Below are 15,390 nucleotides of genomic sequence, written 5' to 3' on the forward strand. Positions count from 1 at the left end.
TTTTCTTCGTGTCTCCTTATCAGTTTCTTTCCTTGTGGGAATGGAATCTGCCAACGTAAAACATTAATGAAATAGTAAACGTGGAAGAATGGGCAAAAGAGATTCTATTCTCCAACCCTGTAGATTTCATCACGACAAATACATTGTCAACTCCGTATTAATTCGACAACCCTGCTAATAATTTGGAAAGAGTAACTAAAGCATAACAATTAATAATTAATTTTGGTCGTATCGCAGTAAACATAATCAGAGCAGGGGAGATGCAGTCTCAAGCAATGCCTTCCTATGTTCTTGCTTTCTACTTTCAGATTCAATGGCAACTTTCTAAGAAAAGCAAAGAATATCTTCAAAATATTTCAATATCTACTTCCTGGTATAAACTTTTATATTGTTAGTTGACGGTGGGTTTAATCAATCTCTTCTTCCACCCTTTTCATATCACTTTTTTTTCTCTGGGTAAGTTTTAGCAGATGGACCAAAGAGAAGTCCATTTTCAACCTATTTGTTGCAGGCTCTACCATTTCCTAAAAAAAGCTCTGACTTCGCAAGCGTCAAAGAAGGTGACTTTAGGGCGTTCTAGACATGACAGTTCAAGCTCGACTGCGCTAAGAGGTTCTGACTCTAAAGACGAGGTTCAGTCAGAGACACCAAGCGAAGTTGATGACGGCAAGAAGCTTCCACCAACTAAAGGTCTTGCAGGTGACTCTATTTCTTCTCATGTACAGCTAGCTGAAGAGAAGAATAACTCATGCATGAACGATGATAATAAGATGGAAGGAAAAAATGAGGTATTAACATCGCCAACGCCAACGCCAGCGCCAACTTTAGCAGCAACGCGATCTATAAGGAAAACCGTAAGCATAAATGAGAACGTGGAAGAGATTCCGCCACCTAAGAAGTTTAAGAGGATCTGGAGTAAGTCCTTCCAAAAAATAGGTTCTCGGGATGAGGAAGAAGAACCAATGCCTCCTCCGCGACCTATTCTGAAAGTGGCTTCTGATCTCACTGACAAGTCATATTCCTTTTCTTAATTTCACGTTTCAGAGTGTAATATGTTAGTGGTTTAGAGTTTACACAAGCCCGTGTGAATGCCATGGGTCGCCATAATGATTCTACGATTTGCTCTCTTTTATTCTTTACATTAATATTTCTAAGTCCTCTTCTGCTTCTTAAATGCGAAAGAAATCAACTATTCATCTTATTAAATGCACATGTCCTCTCATTTGAGTTTCTCACTAGACTGTGATACCAATAATATTTGCAAATACTCCAACTTTGTCCTGTGCAATATCTGTTTGTTCTATACTAGACCGCATTTGAAAATGAATCAGAGAAATTTAATAAACCATACTGAACAAAATGATCGTGCCGAGATTCATCATATCCATCATAGAAACCATACTGAACTCAGATTAAAACATTGCAATATTTTGTAAACAATGATAACGCAGGCTTTGCCATCGTGACAAGAAGTAAAAGAAGCTTTAATACAATTATACAAAGCCCTACAAACAGAATAAAGTTGCGTAGTCGACCTACAATCAAAAGACTACCTATGAGTAAACTATCACTTTCCTAGTTTCCTTCCATCCTATTGAACCCCTTCTCATGTACTTTAAAACAAATCAATCTATAAACCAATATGGGAAGCACACTATGTACATACACTTAAAGAATTAGGATCACCTTCATTTTCCACAGGAGCATCATCATCATCAGAGTCTGTAAGATGATCAAAAAAACTCCCCAAGGTACCAGGGACACTGATCATTCCAGTCACCCCTGCACGCCGTGGCACGCCATTTTTGGTCAGCTATCATCTCAGGAGAGAGTCCCCATTCCAGCATTTCTTCTTCTGTATGATGAACAGCTAAGCTGTATTCACCACCACTTCCTAGCTCCATAACACGGAACTCGCAGTTCCCAAAATTGTTTAGGACCTCAAACTGCTCAACCGTCCACTTGAACCACTTCATAAGGAAAATACGCGATGTCAGCCCGTGAGAAACAATTACGAAATTCAAATCATTGGAAGGATCGTGACGAAGCCTGTTCATGTCTATGTCCCTCCACAGAGATTCAAAGAAACCTGTAAACCAATCAAGACGGAATAATGTTATCCAGACACGTTTTACCATTATGTTTTAATATTAAAGAAAAAATTACTTTCCTAAAAACTTTGACAAATATTTAACATAGTGATTACTTGACACAATCATGAACTATCTAATAGTTCACACTAGACAACAAAAATTTTAATACGAAATTTGTTTTAGTTTGACTCTAATTGCACATTTTACCATTCAAAATTTTTTCATACAAGTTTCAATTCAATAAATTTTATCACTAATATTTTAAAATTAAACACATTTGACTTCTTAGTTTAAGTCTGATAAATGTTAATGTCATAATGACCGACAAAACTCAGACAAAAAGAAGTAAAATATACTTAATTTAAAAAAAAAAATAGTAATATAATTTGTTAAGCTGACACTCAGAAATTAAAATATGGAAAAGCGTTAAACCTCAATAATGATATGGGCAAATAAGTTTAAATGAAAAAAAAAAAAACAGAAGCTTATTTTTAAAATTTTGTTTAATTTCAACATCTTACGTCATAAAATATGCTAAAATTTTAAAATATTATTGGTCACATTTGTCAAATTAAAATAAAATTAAATATATTTTAGTAAATGAACATTTAATATAAAATTGAAATTCTTTTTTATATGAAACATTGGTATATTTTATGCTGTCTTTAAATTTAAATCATAACTAAATATAGTTTTTTTAATCAATTTAAATTTTTAATTTTTTTTTGTATTAAAATTATTATAGTAGTCTATTATTAAAGTTTGGAACAATATATATCAAAAGTTTCAAAAAGAGGAATTCCAATTTTACTTTAAATTTCAACTATTAAAAATATATTTATCATTTTCAAATATGCAAAGATATAAATTTATTCTGTTATCTAATCCTTTCCGTCTCCTATACCCATTTCACTTTATTCCATAACCGTTTGATACCTCAATATAATAATCAAACTAGCTGGTAACATTTGTGCTTGAGAACCGATTTGATTCCCTTTCATTCTCCAAATTCATAGAGAAAAAACATTACTCATGTTAAAGTTTGATATCAAGAAAAATTATTATTGGTATTACTGCTTATAATAGTAATTAATGAATGATCTTTAGAAAACCTTTATGTTGGAAGGACATGTATTAGTTTCATTTCATCATACTTAAATTAAGTCTGCATCTTTTAAGCAAGATCTTTCTTTCAAAGGTGGATAAAGAAAATATAGATTTTAGAACAGAAGATCTCAGCAAAAGTTTTCACTAAGATTTTTAACATAGATTAGTCTCTCTTTTTTTAGTTAAATATGTCAGAGAAGCATTTTTTAAAACGCGTCTTCATGGATTGAAAATTATTAAAACTAAGAAAAACGAGTCTAATTATCGTTCTTCTCTTATGAATTATTAGTTCTGTGAAAGTTCGTTCAAATCGTGATAATTTCAACTGCTAAAGTATTTATCGATAAATTAAATAAAAAAATGAAGGATAATGAGAAGTTCGTTTTGTAGACCAATGGTAAAGAAGAGAGAGTTAGGTTACTTGAAACGCGATCGAAAACGTCGGCGGCGGACTCTCCCTCGGGGAAGCGATAGAAGAACCTCCCGAACCGTTCGCGGGCTTCTTTTATCACCTTCATCCTCTCTTCCTCCTGAAAGTTCCCGAAGTCCTGCTCCCGAATCCGCGACTCTTCCCTCACGCCAATTATCCTCTTCTTCGAGAAACACCGACCTACCTCGCGCAGCGTCGATCGCGTGCGAGCGTACGGCGACACGTAGAACTGCACTCGCCAGTCCGATGAGCAGCCGTCCCCGCCAATCACTCGGCGGAGGCGGACGCCAGCTTGACGCGCCTGTGCGACACCCTGCGCGGTTAAATGAATGCTGTGGTCGGGAGTTGTGGTGTACGCCGCCATGTCTCGGTTCCCCTGCGACTCCCCATGCCTCATCAGAATTATTCTCTTCGGCAGCACTCCCTTCATATTTTTCTTTTCTCCCTCAATTTCAAATTTACAATGTTCTAACTACTTCAGAATTTGAACAGACACGCCCTTTCTTTCTGCAACGGATTTTGAAAATCAAATACTGTTACTAGTTTTGTAAATATCAGAATTTAATTGCTTTTATATATATACAACTCTATGTCAACATATTTATTATGAATAGAAAACCGTTTTCACAGTAAAAATGACTTTATTTTATATTAATAATAATTAAATTAATTTGATTTTAGGAGAGTTCCTCTGGTCAAGCCCTGCAGCTGTATGGCGTAAGCGTGTACACCTACTTCTCACCCATCTATAAATTTTGGTAGCTTTTTGTTGAAAATTTTAATTACTTTTCTTTTCTTATTTTGAATGTTGTACTCTTTTCAAACTTCAACCCCACTGTATCAGCGGACACGGTGTTTACCTAATTTTATAAAAATGATATAATTTTAAAAAGTATAAACAACTACAAACATTTTTAGTTCAGAAAACTTTTCTTTGTTACGACAAAAATTACAAGTATTATTGATAACATTGTTATTTATGTCAGAATATTCTTTTATACTTTTTATTAAATGATTTTATTTTGTATAAAATAGATAAGTTTATTATTTAATTATATATAGTAATACCATCTTTCTAATAAAACCTATTTGGATAATTCATCAAATACAATTCCTTATTTCTTTCATATGAAATAATTATATTTTACTTCTAAAATTTTACTTTTTTAGATAGAAAAATATAAACACAAAAACACAACTGTGTATTTTCTCTATTGTGTAATAAAAAAAATAGTTTTAGTACATTACACAACTTTTAAGCCAACGAATAATTATTTTTTTTGGGTTAAGTATCTTTTTATTTTTGAATTTAAGTGTCGAATTTGAATTTGTTTTTTTCTTTCAAATTTTAATATATTTTACTCTTTAATTTTTTTAAATTTAATAACATTAATTTTTTTTTTTAAATGTGTTTTAAACTGCTAAGCTAGAATTCTTTTTAAATGATGCAAATAACTAAAATCTCATCTAAAAACACATTTAACATATGAAGAAATAACGCAGAGATAAAAAAATTATATTTATTTGTCTTTTAAAAGTTGAGACAAAAATGTATTAAAATCCAAGATACGTTTGAATTTTAATTTTATATTTCAATTTAGAAATTAAAAATATATTTAACGCTTTCTTTTATTATTCTAGTATTCTAATAAAAATGAATTTGTCTTTTATATAAATTTTAGACTTAATATGCTTTTATATTTATACCATTTATTCAGATTTTTCTTCTCTAGATTATAAAGAAATATTTTTTATACATTAATAAAGCTTAGAAAAACATTAACCTAATAATAATTCAAATTTAGACATGACATTAAATTATTACATTAATTTATGTAATTACAGTGATATAAATTTATGAGAATAAATTTTAAAATATAAAAAATTATTAAAACAATATTCTACACGATAAAAGAAATAACAAATAAAAATATTAAAACGAAGTAAAAATATCAAATCTGTACACCATTGGATGAAGAGAAAATATATATAATTAAATGTCTGATAAAATAGAAAAATAATTCGGAGATAGAAAAACAAAACATTCCAAATAAATTATCGATCTAGTTGAACCATTAAAAAATAATAAAAAGTTATATGAGTAAAACAAAAAGTTCGAAATAAAAATTCAGGATATAAGAGAATAAAGAAGATAAATTCTTTCTTATTACCTAGTAAATAAAGAGTGTTTACAAAATTGAATAATTAAAATTGAAAGTGAAACATTCTCATGTAGAAAAAATAAACAATAAATAAAAATATTAAAAATGAGTATTGTACTATATATGTCATTAGAAGGTACATAGTAACCAAATTTCTTTATTGATCGTCCAAGTTTGAAGGAGATAGATGATTACGATCGAAATCAACTAATTATCTAGCTAATATAAATAGGTTACTAATCAGATTTAATGAAATTGGATTGTTATTAGGTCAACCATATTCAAGTCCAAGGAGAAAATTATAAATATAAATAAAAAATATGATTATTGAAACTTTTTACCATACATTTATTACATCATTTATTGCTTAATTGATCGAACCTGAACTAACTTTAAGTATCAGAGTATTTTTAGTAGGTAAACTCAATCAGTTGGAGAACAAACTAATAAAGGACTATCCTTTGATCTATAGAAAAAGAACTTGAGGAAGACCTATTGCAATTCAAAAGACATATGACAAGGTCAAGGAACATGAAAATCATAGCTTGAGCATAATTATACAATAGTTTACACTGTTAAAAATATTTGTAATTTTCTCTTAATTGTAAACAATTTGTTTTTGTTTCTAAATTTTCAAGTTATTTTTGAACCCGATATCTTTGAACTTTCTTTTAGGATTTCTAGGTTTTCTTAAACTTATGTCTCTATATATAGATGTACTAAAGATTTATGTAAACATTTTTGAGTCATATTATATACGTTTGCATTATTATTTGAGAGAGAATTGTTTTGGTTATTGAATTAGAATTCTGATTCTTATAAAAAATTAACATCTTTGTATTTTGTGACGACTCTTCACTTGACTTATCAATTTACTAGATTCTAGCATCTTCTGTTTTAGTTTTTATGTACTTCTTAAGAATTTAAATTTAGAAAAGGTCGTACTCTTTCGTTGACATTATCATAGACTGTTCGAATAAAAACAATGATATATAACGAAAGAGCAAGTGGCAAGTAAATCACTATAAACGAGTATAGAAACAATTAAATGTGAGACCTTAAAAACTATTTAATTAATTAACTGAAATTAATAATACGTTGAAGATAACTACATAGAGAGAAATGTATAATCAAAATTGTGTTAAAAGAAAAAAAATCATGAAGATGATAGATCAAATAAAAAACAATTAAAAGAGAAGAAAAAAAATGTGTGTAAGGAAAAAAAAAAAGGGTTACAAAGTTGAATACTAACTCTTTTAGGTTATTTATTAAATTATGATTATTATAGAAATTTAAACAATAACGAGAATAAAGACTGAGATGAGACGGACAAATATATTTTACATCCTGATCTATATATCCAATGAAAAAATTTGTATGTACACTTGTAACCTTACTTTAGTGGAGAGATTTTCTATCAAAATAAAAATAAGTTCGAAGAATATTCACAAGTATGAGTCTATTTATATTTTTATTTGTATAAAGTGTTTGTTTGAAAATAATTGTAATGATTAAAAAAAGAAAAAGATTGCTTTATATATATTAAAATTTTTAAACAATATATTTTAAGCTTAAATATAACATTTATCAAGAAGAGTTATCACTAAAGATAGAAAATAAGTTGGATTATCCCATGATCGCTTACATCAAGTTCGAATCATACACACTTTTTTATAAATTTGATTAAACTTAAGTTTTAATAAAGTTTTATTTAGTTAAGAATGTTAAATCTTTATACTAAAAAGTACTTTCATCCTAACATATCAGTCTATGTAAATGTAAATAATATTTTTTAGGAATATTGTATTAAATTATTCATAATACACTAAATTCGTTTATTTAATTTTATTAATTAATATGCATTACATAAATAGTCAACCTTATAGAATCATTGAAAAATAAATTCAACATCGTTTAAATAACCTAGCTACAAAATAGATTTTTTAAATAAGTAACGTATTCCATATAATAAGTTTACTAGTCTTTTAAAGATTTTATAATGAAATAGACTTCTGAATATTTTTAAATCACACCATTAAAAATATTTATAACAAATAAATAAATTTGAATCAGAATTTTTTTTTAATAAAGGATACTCAAACTTAATATAAAGTTTGACTCAACTTTATCTGTTTTGACTCTATTACTCATTTCATAGCTTAGAAGTTTAATTTTTTTTTTAAATCATGTCTTTAAAAAATTAATTATTTTCTTTTTCTTTTTCTTTTCTTTTTCACGCATATCATAGCTTACGTGAGAAACTATATAATATATTTTTAAATATTAAATTTTGTGTAATTTTACTTTTAAAATAAAGTTATTATAAGTTTAAAATCGGTATGTAAAGAGAAGAATAGAAAATATCATTACATTTTTTATTTTTCAAAATCAAGCCATCAACTATATCAAATTAAAATCTCCTAACATCTCCTTACCCACAAACATAAACAAAAATATTATGTAAGAAAAACACAAATCTTGAATTTAGAATCTGATGATCATATGGATAAAGACGAAGTTATTTAAAGAGTAATTACTACAAAAATTAAAGTTATACTTAAAGGAAAGAAAAATTATATAAGAAGAAATAAGAAATTATTTATCGTTACTAAAATCTCTCATTGTCTTCCATTAATAATAATATTATCGTTACTAAAATAACCACCTCCAAACAAAATGTACATTAACAAATAAGAAATTATTTATATGTTTCTAATTTGTAAAGTGAAAATAAAAAAAAAAATGTCTTTAATATTAAAAGTTTCAAAAAAAGAATACCAATAGCTAATATTTAGCAGTAGAGGCATCCTTCGACATATATTTTTCTTTTTTCAATTTCTTATTATTTGAACTTTTAGAATAGGGACGAAGGACTACCAGCTCCATAATTTTTGTTGTTGTTTTTTCTAAACAAAATTCTAGATTTTACGGGAGTGTATGAATAGAAACTACAACATTATCATGTAATTTTTCAAATTTTCCTGGTGGATCTCTCTTTTAAAATCACTGAGAGACTCTTATATATAACACTTATATACCACAAAACACTGTTTTTCTCCAATAAGAAAATAATTTCACTATGTTCATATACATTTTCAGTATAACATCGATCATGGATGTTTTGTAATGAGAAATTTAGTAAGTATAAACATAAGTAAAATATACAATCACAACTATACAATAAAACAAAAGTATAGATACCATGTGTGAGCCTCCAAAACTTAACTTCATATAATGGCAATGATGCCTAACATGAATCTATTTAGAGTCTTCAACTAATTTCATGCATAGGAAAGTCCATACATAGGTAAATGGTAATACCTCCCAAGAGCCTTATGATGATGAACAATATGATTAAGAACTTCATAATATTTCATAAAACTATCACTGGGAAGTTTCAATCCTTCAACACAAATATTCTTATGGTCGTAGCTGCATATCTCTTGAACCTCTTCCTTATCCTCTTCATATTCCTTTATTGATTCTACTATAAATTGTTCTTTTTCTTTTTCGTTTACATCATCATCATCAACTAGTTCTTGTTTCTCCTTCTCCTCCTCTTCCTCTTTCTTTTTTTCTTCTATATCTTCTTCTACATTATGATCTGGAATGAGAAATAACCTCAATCGTCCATCTTCTCGTGTAGCATGGAGAATTTCCGGCCTTCTTATTCTTATTTTATTAAGTTGCATCCTTCCATTTTTTCTTATTGGTACAAAAATGAAACTAGGTTGTCCAAGCTCATTTAGCGATGAAATTGGTGGAGGGAAGTTTCCTCTATCCTCCTCCAACTTTGTCCTGTTCCAAGAGTAATCTTCATCTTCATCTTTAGTAATTTTTTCATCATCATCAATTTCATCATTAATATCGATGCTTTGAAAATCACTATCTTTTGTACAAGGTATCAAACTTTCAATATCTTTATCAATATCCTTTATTAGTCCAATATGTTTTGACAATAAAGAATAATGCAAAGCATACAAAATAGTGTTAAAGATGGCAGCAAGACATAATGATAGAAGGTGAATGTATTTCTTAAACACATGCAAAAGGAAAGAAAAAGAAACTGAAAGAAGAATAGGAACATACAAAAGGAAAGACATCATTGTGTGTATATCCAAGGATATATATAAAAATTATTTGTACAAAGATATGTACCTATGTGTTTTGTTATATTGTGCTTTATGATTGTAAATCTTAAAGAACAAAAATGTTAGCAAGATTGGAAGGTGAGAATGAATATTCTCACCCTCCAAAGATAGATGGTTTTGGTAACAATGAGGTGAAGAAAATGGAAAGAAAAAAAATAAGAAGAAATGATAAAAGATGGTTATATATCAATATAAAACACGAGTTGTAGTGAAAGAACAAAGTTAACAATTAGCAAATTGTGCCGAGTCCCACTCAGATAGGCCTATGATCACTCCCACAGTGGCACATTGCTAGTTTTCTTCCACATATTCAAACTACATTCTCATCCTCACTTTATTTTTCATGACTAATGACTTCGTTAAAGCATGAACACGTAAAAAATAGTATGTAATAATATTTAGTGTGATAAATGTTATGTTTTGTGTGATTTATTTTATTATTGACCAAGGTTGTCAAATTATTTATTTGAATATATTTGAACTATTTTTAGTGTCACTAGTGTCTAAAGTAAATAAACAAGCATGATATTAAAGAGGATCTCTTTAAGGGAATTGGAAAATTAATTTTCAAATAGAACATTAAATATAATTTTGATACATATGTTTACATACTAATTAAGGTATAAAACTGAATAAGTATATATACATATTTTGACACCAAATAGGATCTTTAACAATAATAAAAATAAAATGTAAATCTCATATGTTTGAGATAATAATTTAAGTGTAACCAAAAGATATAGTATAATTAACTGATTATTATTATTATTGAGGAAAGAGGCAGTGCACATCCTCTATTTTTAAATCTAAATTCACTAATAACACACTTGATTAATTATATTTTTAGGATTAAGTAGATATAAAATCGAAAAAAGTAACCCTAATAAAACTAATGGTGGGTTCTACTCCAAACCTTCGTTCCTCGTAAGTCGTTCACTTGGCTTTCCCTGTCTGTAATGTTCTCGTTTGTCATTGGTTGAGAGCACATATCGCCACAACACAACATGCTTTCATCTCATCAATGTCTAATGTAACACAATCTAACCTAATTAATCCTTTTTCTGATTTCCATTATGGATTTCATCCATCTCCATCACTGCACATTCTAACATACAAAGAAATAAAACACGTTTAATTATTCAACAAGGGCCTCTCAGTTTCCCAACCATCAAGTTGCATCGTTCTCTTTTGTCTTTTCTTCTCTTTCATGGCCAAGCAAGCGCTAGAAAAGTGTTTATGGTATCCATGTCTCTTCTTCCGCGTAAATGTTGCCCTAAGATCATGCAAAATCAATATCCATTTTTTGTTTATAACTTTCTGTTATGAGATATAATGGGACATGCAATTACAGGGACCAGGAAAATGCGACTAAATCGAAAAAGGTTTCACTTTGGGATGCTTTAAATCTTAAACCTGAAAAAAAAGATTTGTCTTGCTCATCTTCTGCTCATGGTTCTTTTCAAATCCTAACCTTTCATCTCAATTGAGAAGACTCAAGGCTTCTTTTGTTTTTGTTCATGATTTCCATTTTTATGTTCCCAGATTTGAGGCATTTAGAATTGGAGAAAGAGAAAGAGAATGGGGCATCACCAAGAGGAGTCTTAGAAGTATACATGAAAGACTTTGATTCTCGAATATTTACTAAACCAGAAAAAAGTTGTTCAAGCACAAGGGCACACTCTAACTGGACCAATTTTTTCAAACTTTTCAAGAAAAAATCTTTTAAACGGCTAGGGACCCTCTCCAATATTAGTGTTCCAAAGATACCAAAATGGAAAAGCAGAAGTACTAGAGAAAATCACGCTCTTAGCAAGCTATGTAACTTCAACTCTTCTTGGGTCACTTTTAGCCTTTCTGACCTCAGAAAAGCGACCAACAATTTTGACAGTGGTATGAAATGAAACCTCACCCTAATTAGGTCAAAATTTGATTCTGATACTCATTTTTCACTCTTATATATTTGCTCTTTTACATGTAGAAAATATAATCGGAAGAGGTGGTTTTGCTGAAGTTTACAAGGGGTGTCTCGAAGATGGACAATTAGTAGCTGTGAAGAAATTGAATAAAGGAACCACAGAAGAAAAAACTGCGGGCTTTCTATCTGAGTTAGGCGTAATTGCTCACGTTGACCATCCTAATACTGCCAAGCTGGTTGGATGTTGTGTAGAAAGAGAAATGCATCTTGTCTTTGAACTATCTACACTAGGAAGTTTAGGATCTCTTCTTCATGGTTTGTACCTATTTTGATTCTAGTATCCTCGTACCTGAAAGTTGTTACTACGTATTTCATGTTTATTTTGTCATTATGTATTCCAGGTTCAGATAAAAACAAACTAGATTGGAGTAAAAGGTATAAAATTGCTCTGGGAATAGCTGATGGTCTCCTCTATCTGCATGAGTGTTGTCACAGACGAATCATTCACAGAGATATTAAGGCAGAGAATATTCTAGTCACGGATAATTTTGAGCCACAGGTTTTCACTAAACTTGGTTTAAACTTGTCGTCTGTGTAGGAGTGTTAGCTTAGTCATTAGTTTTATCAATTTTATCTTACGAGTTTTGCTGTTATAATCAACTTATATTAGTTTTATCAATTTTATATTACGTTTTGCTGTTATAATCATCTTATGTTGTTTTCCAATGTATGTATAGGCAAAGTTAAGTTTATGGCTTTTGTCTTTTGTCTCATATATTACGAAAGTACACAGTTTTAAAATTTATGAAATAGATAAATTGCACAATTTCCATTTGACTTATAGAAGAAAGTGTGCATCTTTGAGATGATTTTAAGTTTGTTATATTTGAAAAAGTCGAAATTGTCTACTCTTATACACTGGCTTTAAAATAAGTTGTCTATCCCACCCACGTTACTATAATTTTACGATTATCAATTCTCATAATCGATTAAAACGCGTTTAAAGAGTACATGACATCAACTTTTTAAGTATACTAAAATTGAAGTCGTCTAGAGAGTACACAACTGGATAATATTTTTAAAATTTGTCTATTTTTATATGAAATTTTGTGTGAATTACATAATTTGTCTATTTTCATATTTTTTTTAAAAATCAGCTTATTTTAGTAATATAAGAGGCAAATTTGCATCTTCTCATAAAAAAAACTAAGTTTATATTCTATTGCTCATGAAAATGTCTCCTTGTATTATCACTAATTAAGCAGCAAGATGTTGTTTTCTAATTATCCTTATTATCTTTTTCTCTTTCAAATTTTGCCAAAAGATAATATTTTAACAGAGTTTTCATGTCATGTTCTGTGTTAATTGTTAAATGTTACCTTTCATGACTTGTTGCATTTTATGTTATACTATTAAACTTGATCAAAGAGTGTTTTAAGGTTGTATATATTCCTGGTTGTTTTTTATATATCACTTCCTTGATAATTTAATTGTTTTCTAGATATGTGATTTTGGGCTTGCAAAGTGGTTACCTGAACAGTGGACTCACTATAATGTATCAAAATTTGAAGGCACATTTGGGTATGTAAATAAAAAAAAGTTACTGATGGTATTCTTTTAAGTCTGGCATTCCCATTTTTCAATTCAAGATTTTGTGCAACATGTTTTTAAAGCTTTGTAAAATGCTGAAAGCAAAATGTGTTGTCTTACTAGTTTTTAGTTTTATGAAAAATGAAAGAGAAAATGAAAAGAAGCAGTGAAAAAAAGTTATCAGAGTTTAGGTTCTCATGATGATTTAATAAGTTTCCCTGATGAATCACTTGACAGTTATTTTGCTCCTGAATATTTCATGCACGGAATAGTAGATGAAAAAACTGATGTTTATTCATTTGGGGTCCTGCTTTTGGAGATCATATCCGGGCGCCCAGCTCTGAATGATTTGCAGCAAAATATTGTATTATGGGTAAATCATTTTCATAAAAGCCATATATTATAGACTGAATTAAGCTTCAAATTGTCAATGTGTATCTTTAATTAAATCTTTACTAAAAATTTTACTTATCGAATATATAAAAAAATTATATTTTTCATTTAAGCATCTATATATTATTTAATTTCTTGTGACTGGGATGACATGATTATTTTCTTGCCTCCATTATTTTACATTCTTATTTTAAAATATTAAAAAATTTAAAATTTATAATTAATATAAAATATTAAATTAAAACTTATTTATTATTTTATAATTATAATATTGTTTTATATTAATCACAACACTTCATATTTCCAAAAAAGTAAGATAATGGACAAGATAAAGTCACGTCATTCAATAAAAAAAATAATTAAATAATAAGACTGAATTGTAAAATATATTGTCAATATCCAATAGAAAAAAAGTTAATAAGAAATCAATTGAAAATACACATATATTAAATTATTTACTTAAAACTTAATTTAACTTATATTATCTATTGTATAGCTGCACATGCATGCATGCAGACCTTAACGTTTTATCTTTTGTTGTGATATAGGCAAAACCTTTGCTTTGTGACAATCATACAAAGGACCTTGTTGATCCTTCACTTGGTGATGATTATGATAAAGGGAAGTTGGGTTGTGTAATTGTAACTGCATCGCTGTGTATTGAACAGAGTCCTATCTTACGCCCCAGAATGAGGCAGGCAAGTGTGAAAATTAAGAAAGGAACAAGGAGACGGTGAAAAGAAAAGAAAAAAGAGAAGAAAATACAAAGATTGATCTTAGTTTTTTATGGATATGCAGATTGTGGCGCTACTAAGAGGGGAACAACATGTTATGAAATCTAAACGAGCAAGTGGAAGGAGACTTTTGGAAAGAACGTACTCAGAAGAGCTCTTAGATGTGCAAGAATACAACTCAACAAAATTTCTAAGAGATCTCAAGCGGCATCAAGAGATTGCATTGGGTCTCGAGAACTAAAGACATTGCTAGTTTTTAGGACTACATAGATGTATAAAATTCTCGAGGTAAACTTCTTTAGTGTCATCGAGTCATGGAAATGAATCCCGTGTTAAGGTAACATGAAAATGATTAAATATAATTTTAGAATTTAAATTGAAATTAAAATTTGTTTTTGTTTTAATATTAATAATCACGTATTAATTATATTAAAGTATATATTACAAAGATATTTATTAAATATAAATATATAATTAAAAGGCTTAATTATGGTTTGAGCCTTTAATAAATTTGTAACTTTTCAATTAAATATTTATTAAAATTCTATTTTAGGAAGTTCAAAATGAGTAATTTTAGTTCATTCATAAAGTTTGAGAGTATTTAAGAAAATTTTATTTTGAGATCGCATATCAGACTCTTAATTATTATTTTATCTTAATTGAGTTTCTAATTTTGAAAAATTAAAATAATCAAACCCTTATCACTAATATGTACTACATTATTAAAGAATCTGTCATGTGATTATTTTAATTTTTAGAAAATAATGATTCAATTGAAACTATAGAAATTAAAGAAACTGATACGCAACTTCTAA

At 28.8% G+C, this 15,390-nt stretch overlaps 3 protein-coding genes and 1 pseudogene across 4 annotated transcripts; 2 read left to right on the top strand and 2 right to left on the bottom strand.

Annotated features, from left to right (window-relative positions):
• Positions 1-19: 19 nt before the first annotated feature.
• Positions 20-1,238, top strand: LOC148194539 (uncharacterized). Its single transcript, XM_088095736.1, has one exon. The coding sequence runs from the start codon at positions 471-473 to the stop codon at positions 1,029-1,031; it is 561 nt and encodes a 186-aa protein (XP_087951862.1). The 5' UTR covers positions 20-470; the 3' UTR covers positions 1,032-1,238.
• A 145-nt stretch (positions 1,239-1,383) lies between these two features.
• Positions 1,384-4,200, bottom strand: LOC124826968 (phosphoglycerate mutase-like protein AT74; annotated as a pseudogene). The gene is made up of 2 exons (XR_015781346.1): positions 3,622-4,200; positions 1,384-2,089 (listed from the first exon to the last, which is right to left on the bottom strand). The product of XR_015781346.1 is annotated as a phosphoglycerate mutase-like protein AT74 (transcript).
• A 4,873-nt stretch (positions 4,201-9,073) lies between these two features.
• On the bottom strand, positions 9,074-10,216 carry LOC148194540 (uncharacterized). Its single transcript, XM_088095735.1, has one exon. The coding sequence runs from the start codon at positions 9,896-9,898 to the stop codon at positions 9,074-9,076; it is 825 nt and encodes a 274-aa protein (XP_087951861.1). The 5' UTR covers positions 9,899-10,216.
• A 1,049-nt stretch (positions 10,217-11,265) lies between these two features.
• LOC124826966 (receptor-like cytosolic serine/threonine-protein kinase RBK2) lies at positions 11,266-14,816 on the top strand. Its single transcript, XM_088097240.1, has 8 exons — positions 11,266-11,395; positions 11,486-11,833; positions 11,922-12,173; positions 12,260-12,417; positions 13,360-13,439; positions 13,686-13,821; positions 14,390-14,539; positions 14,640-14,816. The coding sequence occupies exons 1-8, from the start codon at positions 11,266-11,268 to the stop codon at positions 14,814-14,816; spliced, it is 1,431 nt and encodes a 476-aa protein (XP_087953366.1).
• Positions 14,817-15,390: the final 574 nt, after the last annotated feature.

The sequence above is a fragment of the Vigna umbellata genome, chromosome 8 (assembly GCF_029865625.1).
Source record: "Vigna umbellata cultivar VRB3 chromosome 8, Vumbellata_1.0, whole genome shotgun sequence".
Taxonomy (NCBI): domain Eukaryota; kingdom Viridiplantae; phylum Streptophyta; class Magnoliopsida; order Fabales; family Fabaceae; genus Vigna; species Vigna umbellata.

Bases quoted from the DNA above. Each gene is read 5' to 3' on its own strand.
- LOC148194539 (XM_088095736.1), top strand. From the start codon at position 471: ATGGACCAAAGAGAAGTCCATTTTCAACCTATTTGTTGCAGGCTCTAC.
- LOC148194540 (XM_088095735.1), bottom strand. From the start codon at position 9,898: ATGATGTCTTTCCTTTTGTATGTTCCTATTCTTCTTTCAGTTTCTTTT.
- LOC124826966 (XM_088097240.1), top strand. From the start codon at position 11,266: ATGAGATATAATGGGACATGCAATTACAGGGACCAGGAAAATGCGACT. The intron at 12,174-12,259 runs GTTTGTACCTAT...TATGTATTCCAG, and splicing joins TTTAGGATCTCTTCTTCATG to GTTCAGATAAAAACAAACTA. The intron at 13,440-13,685 runs GTATGTAAATAA...ATCACTTGACAG, and splicing joins AAATTTGAAGGCACATTTGG to TTATTTTGCTCCTGAATATT.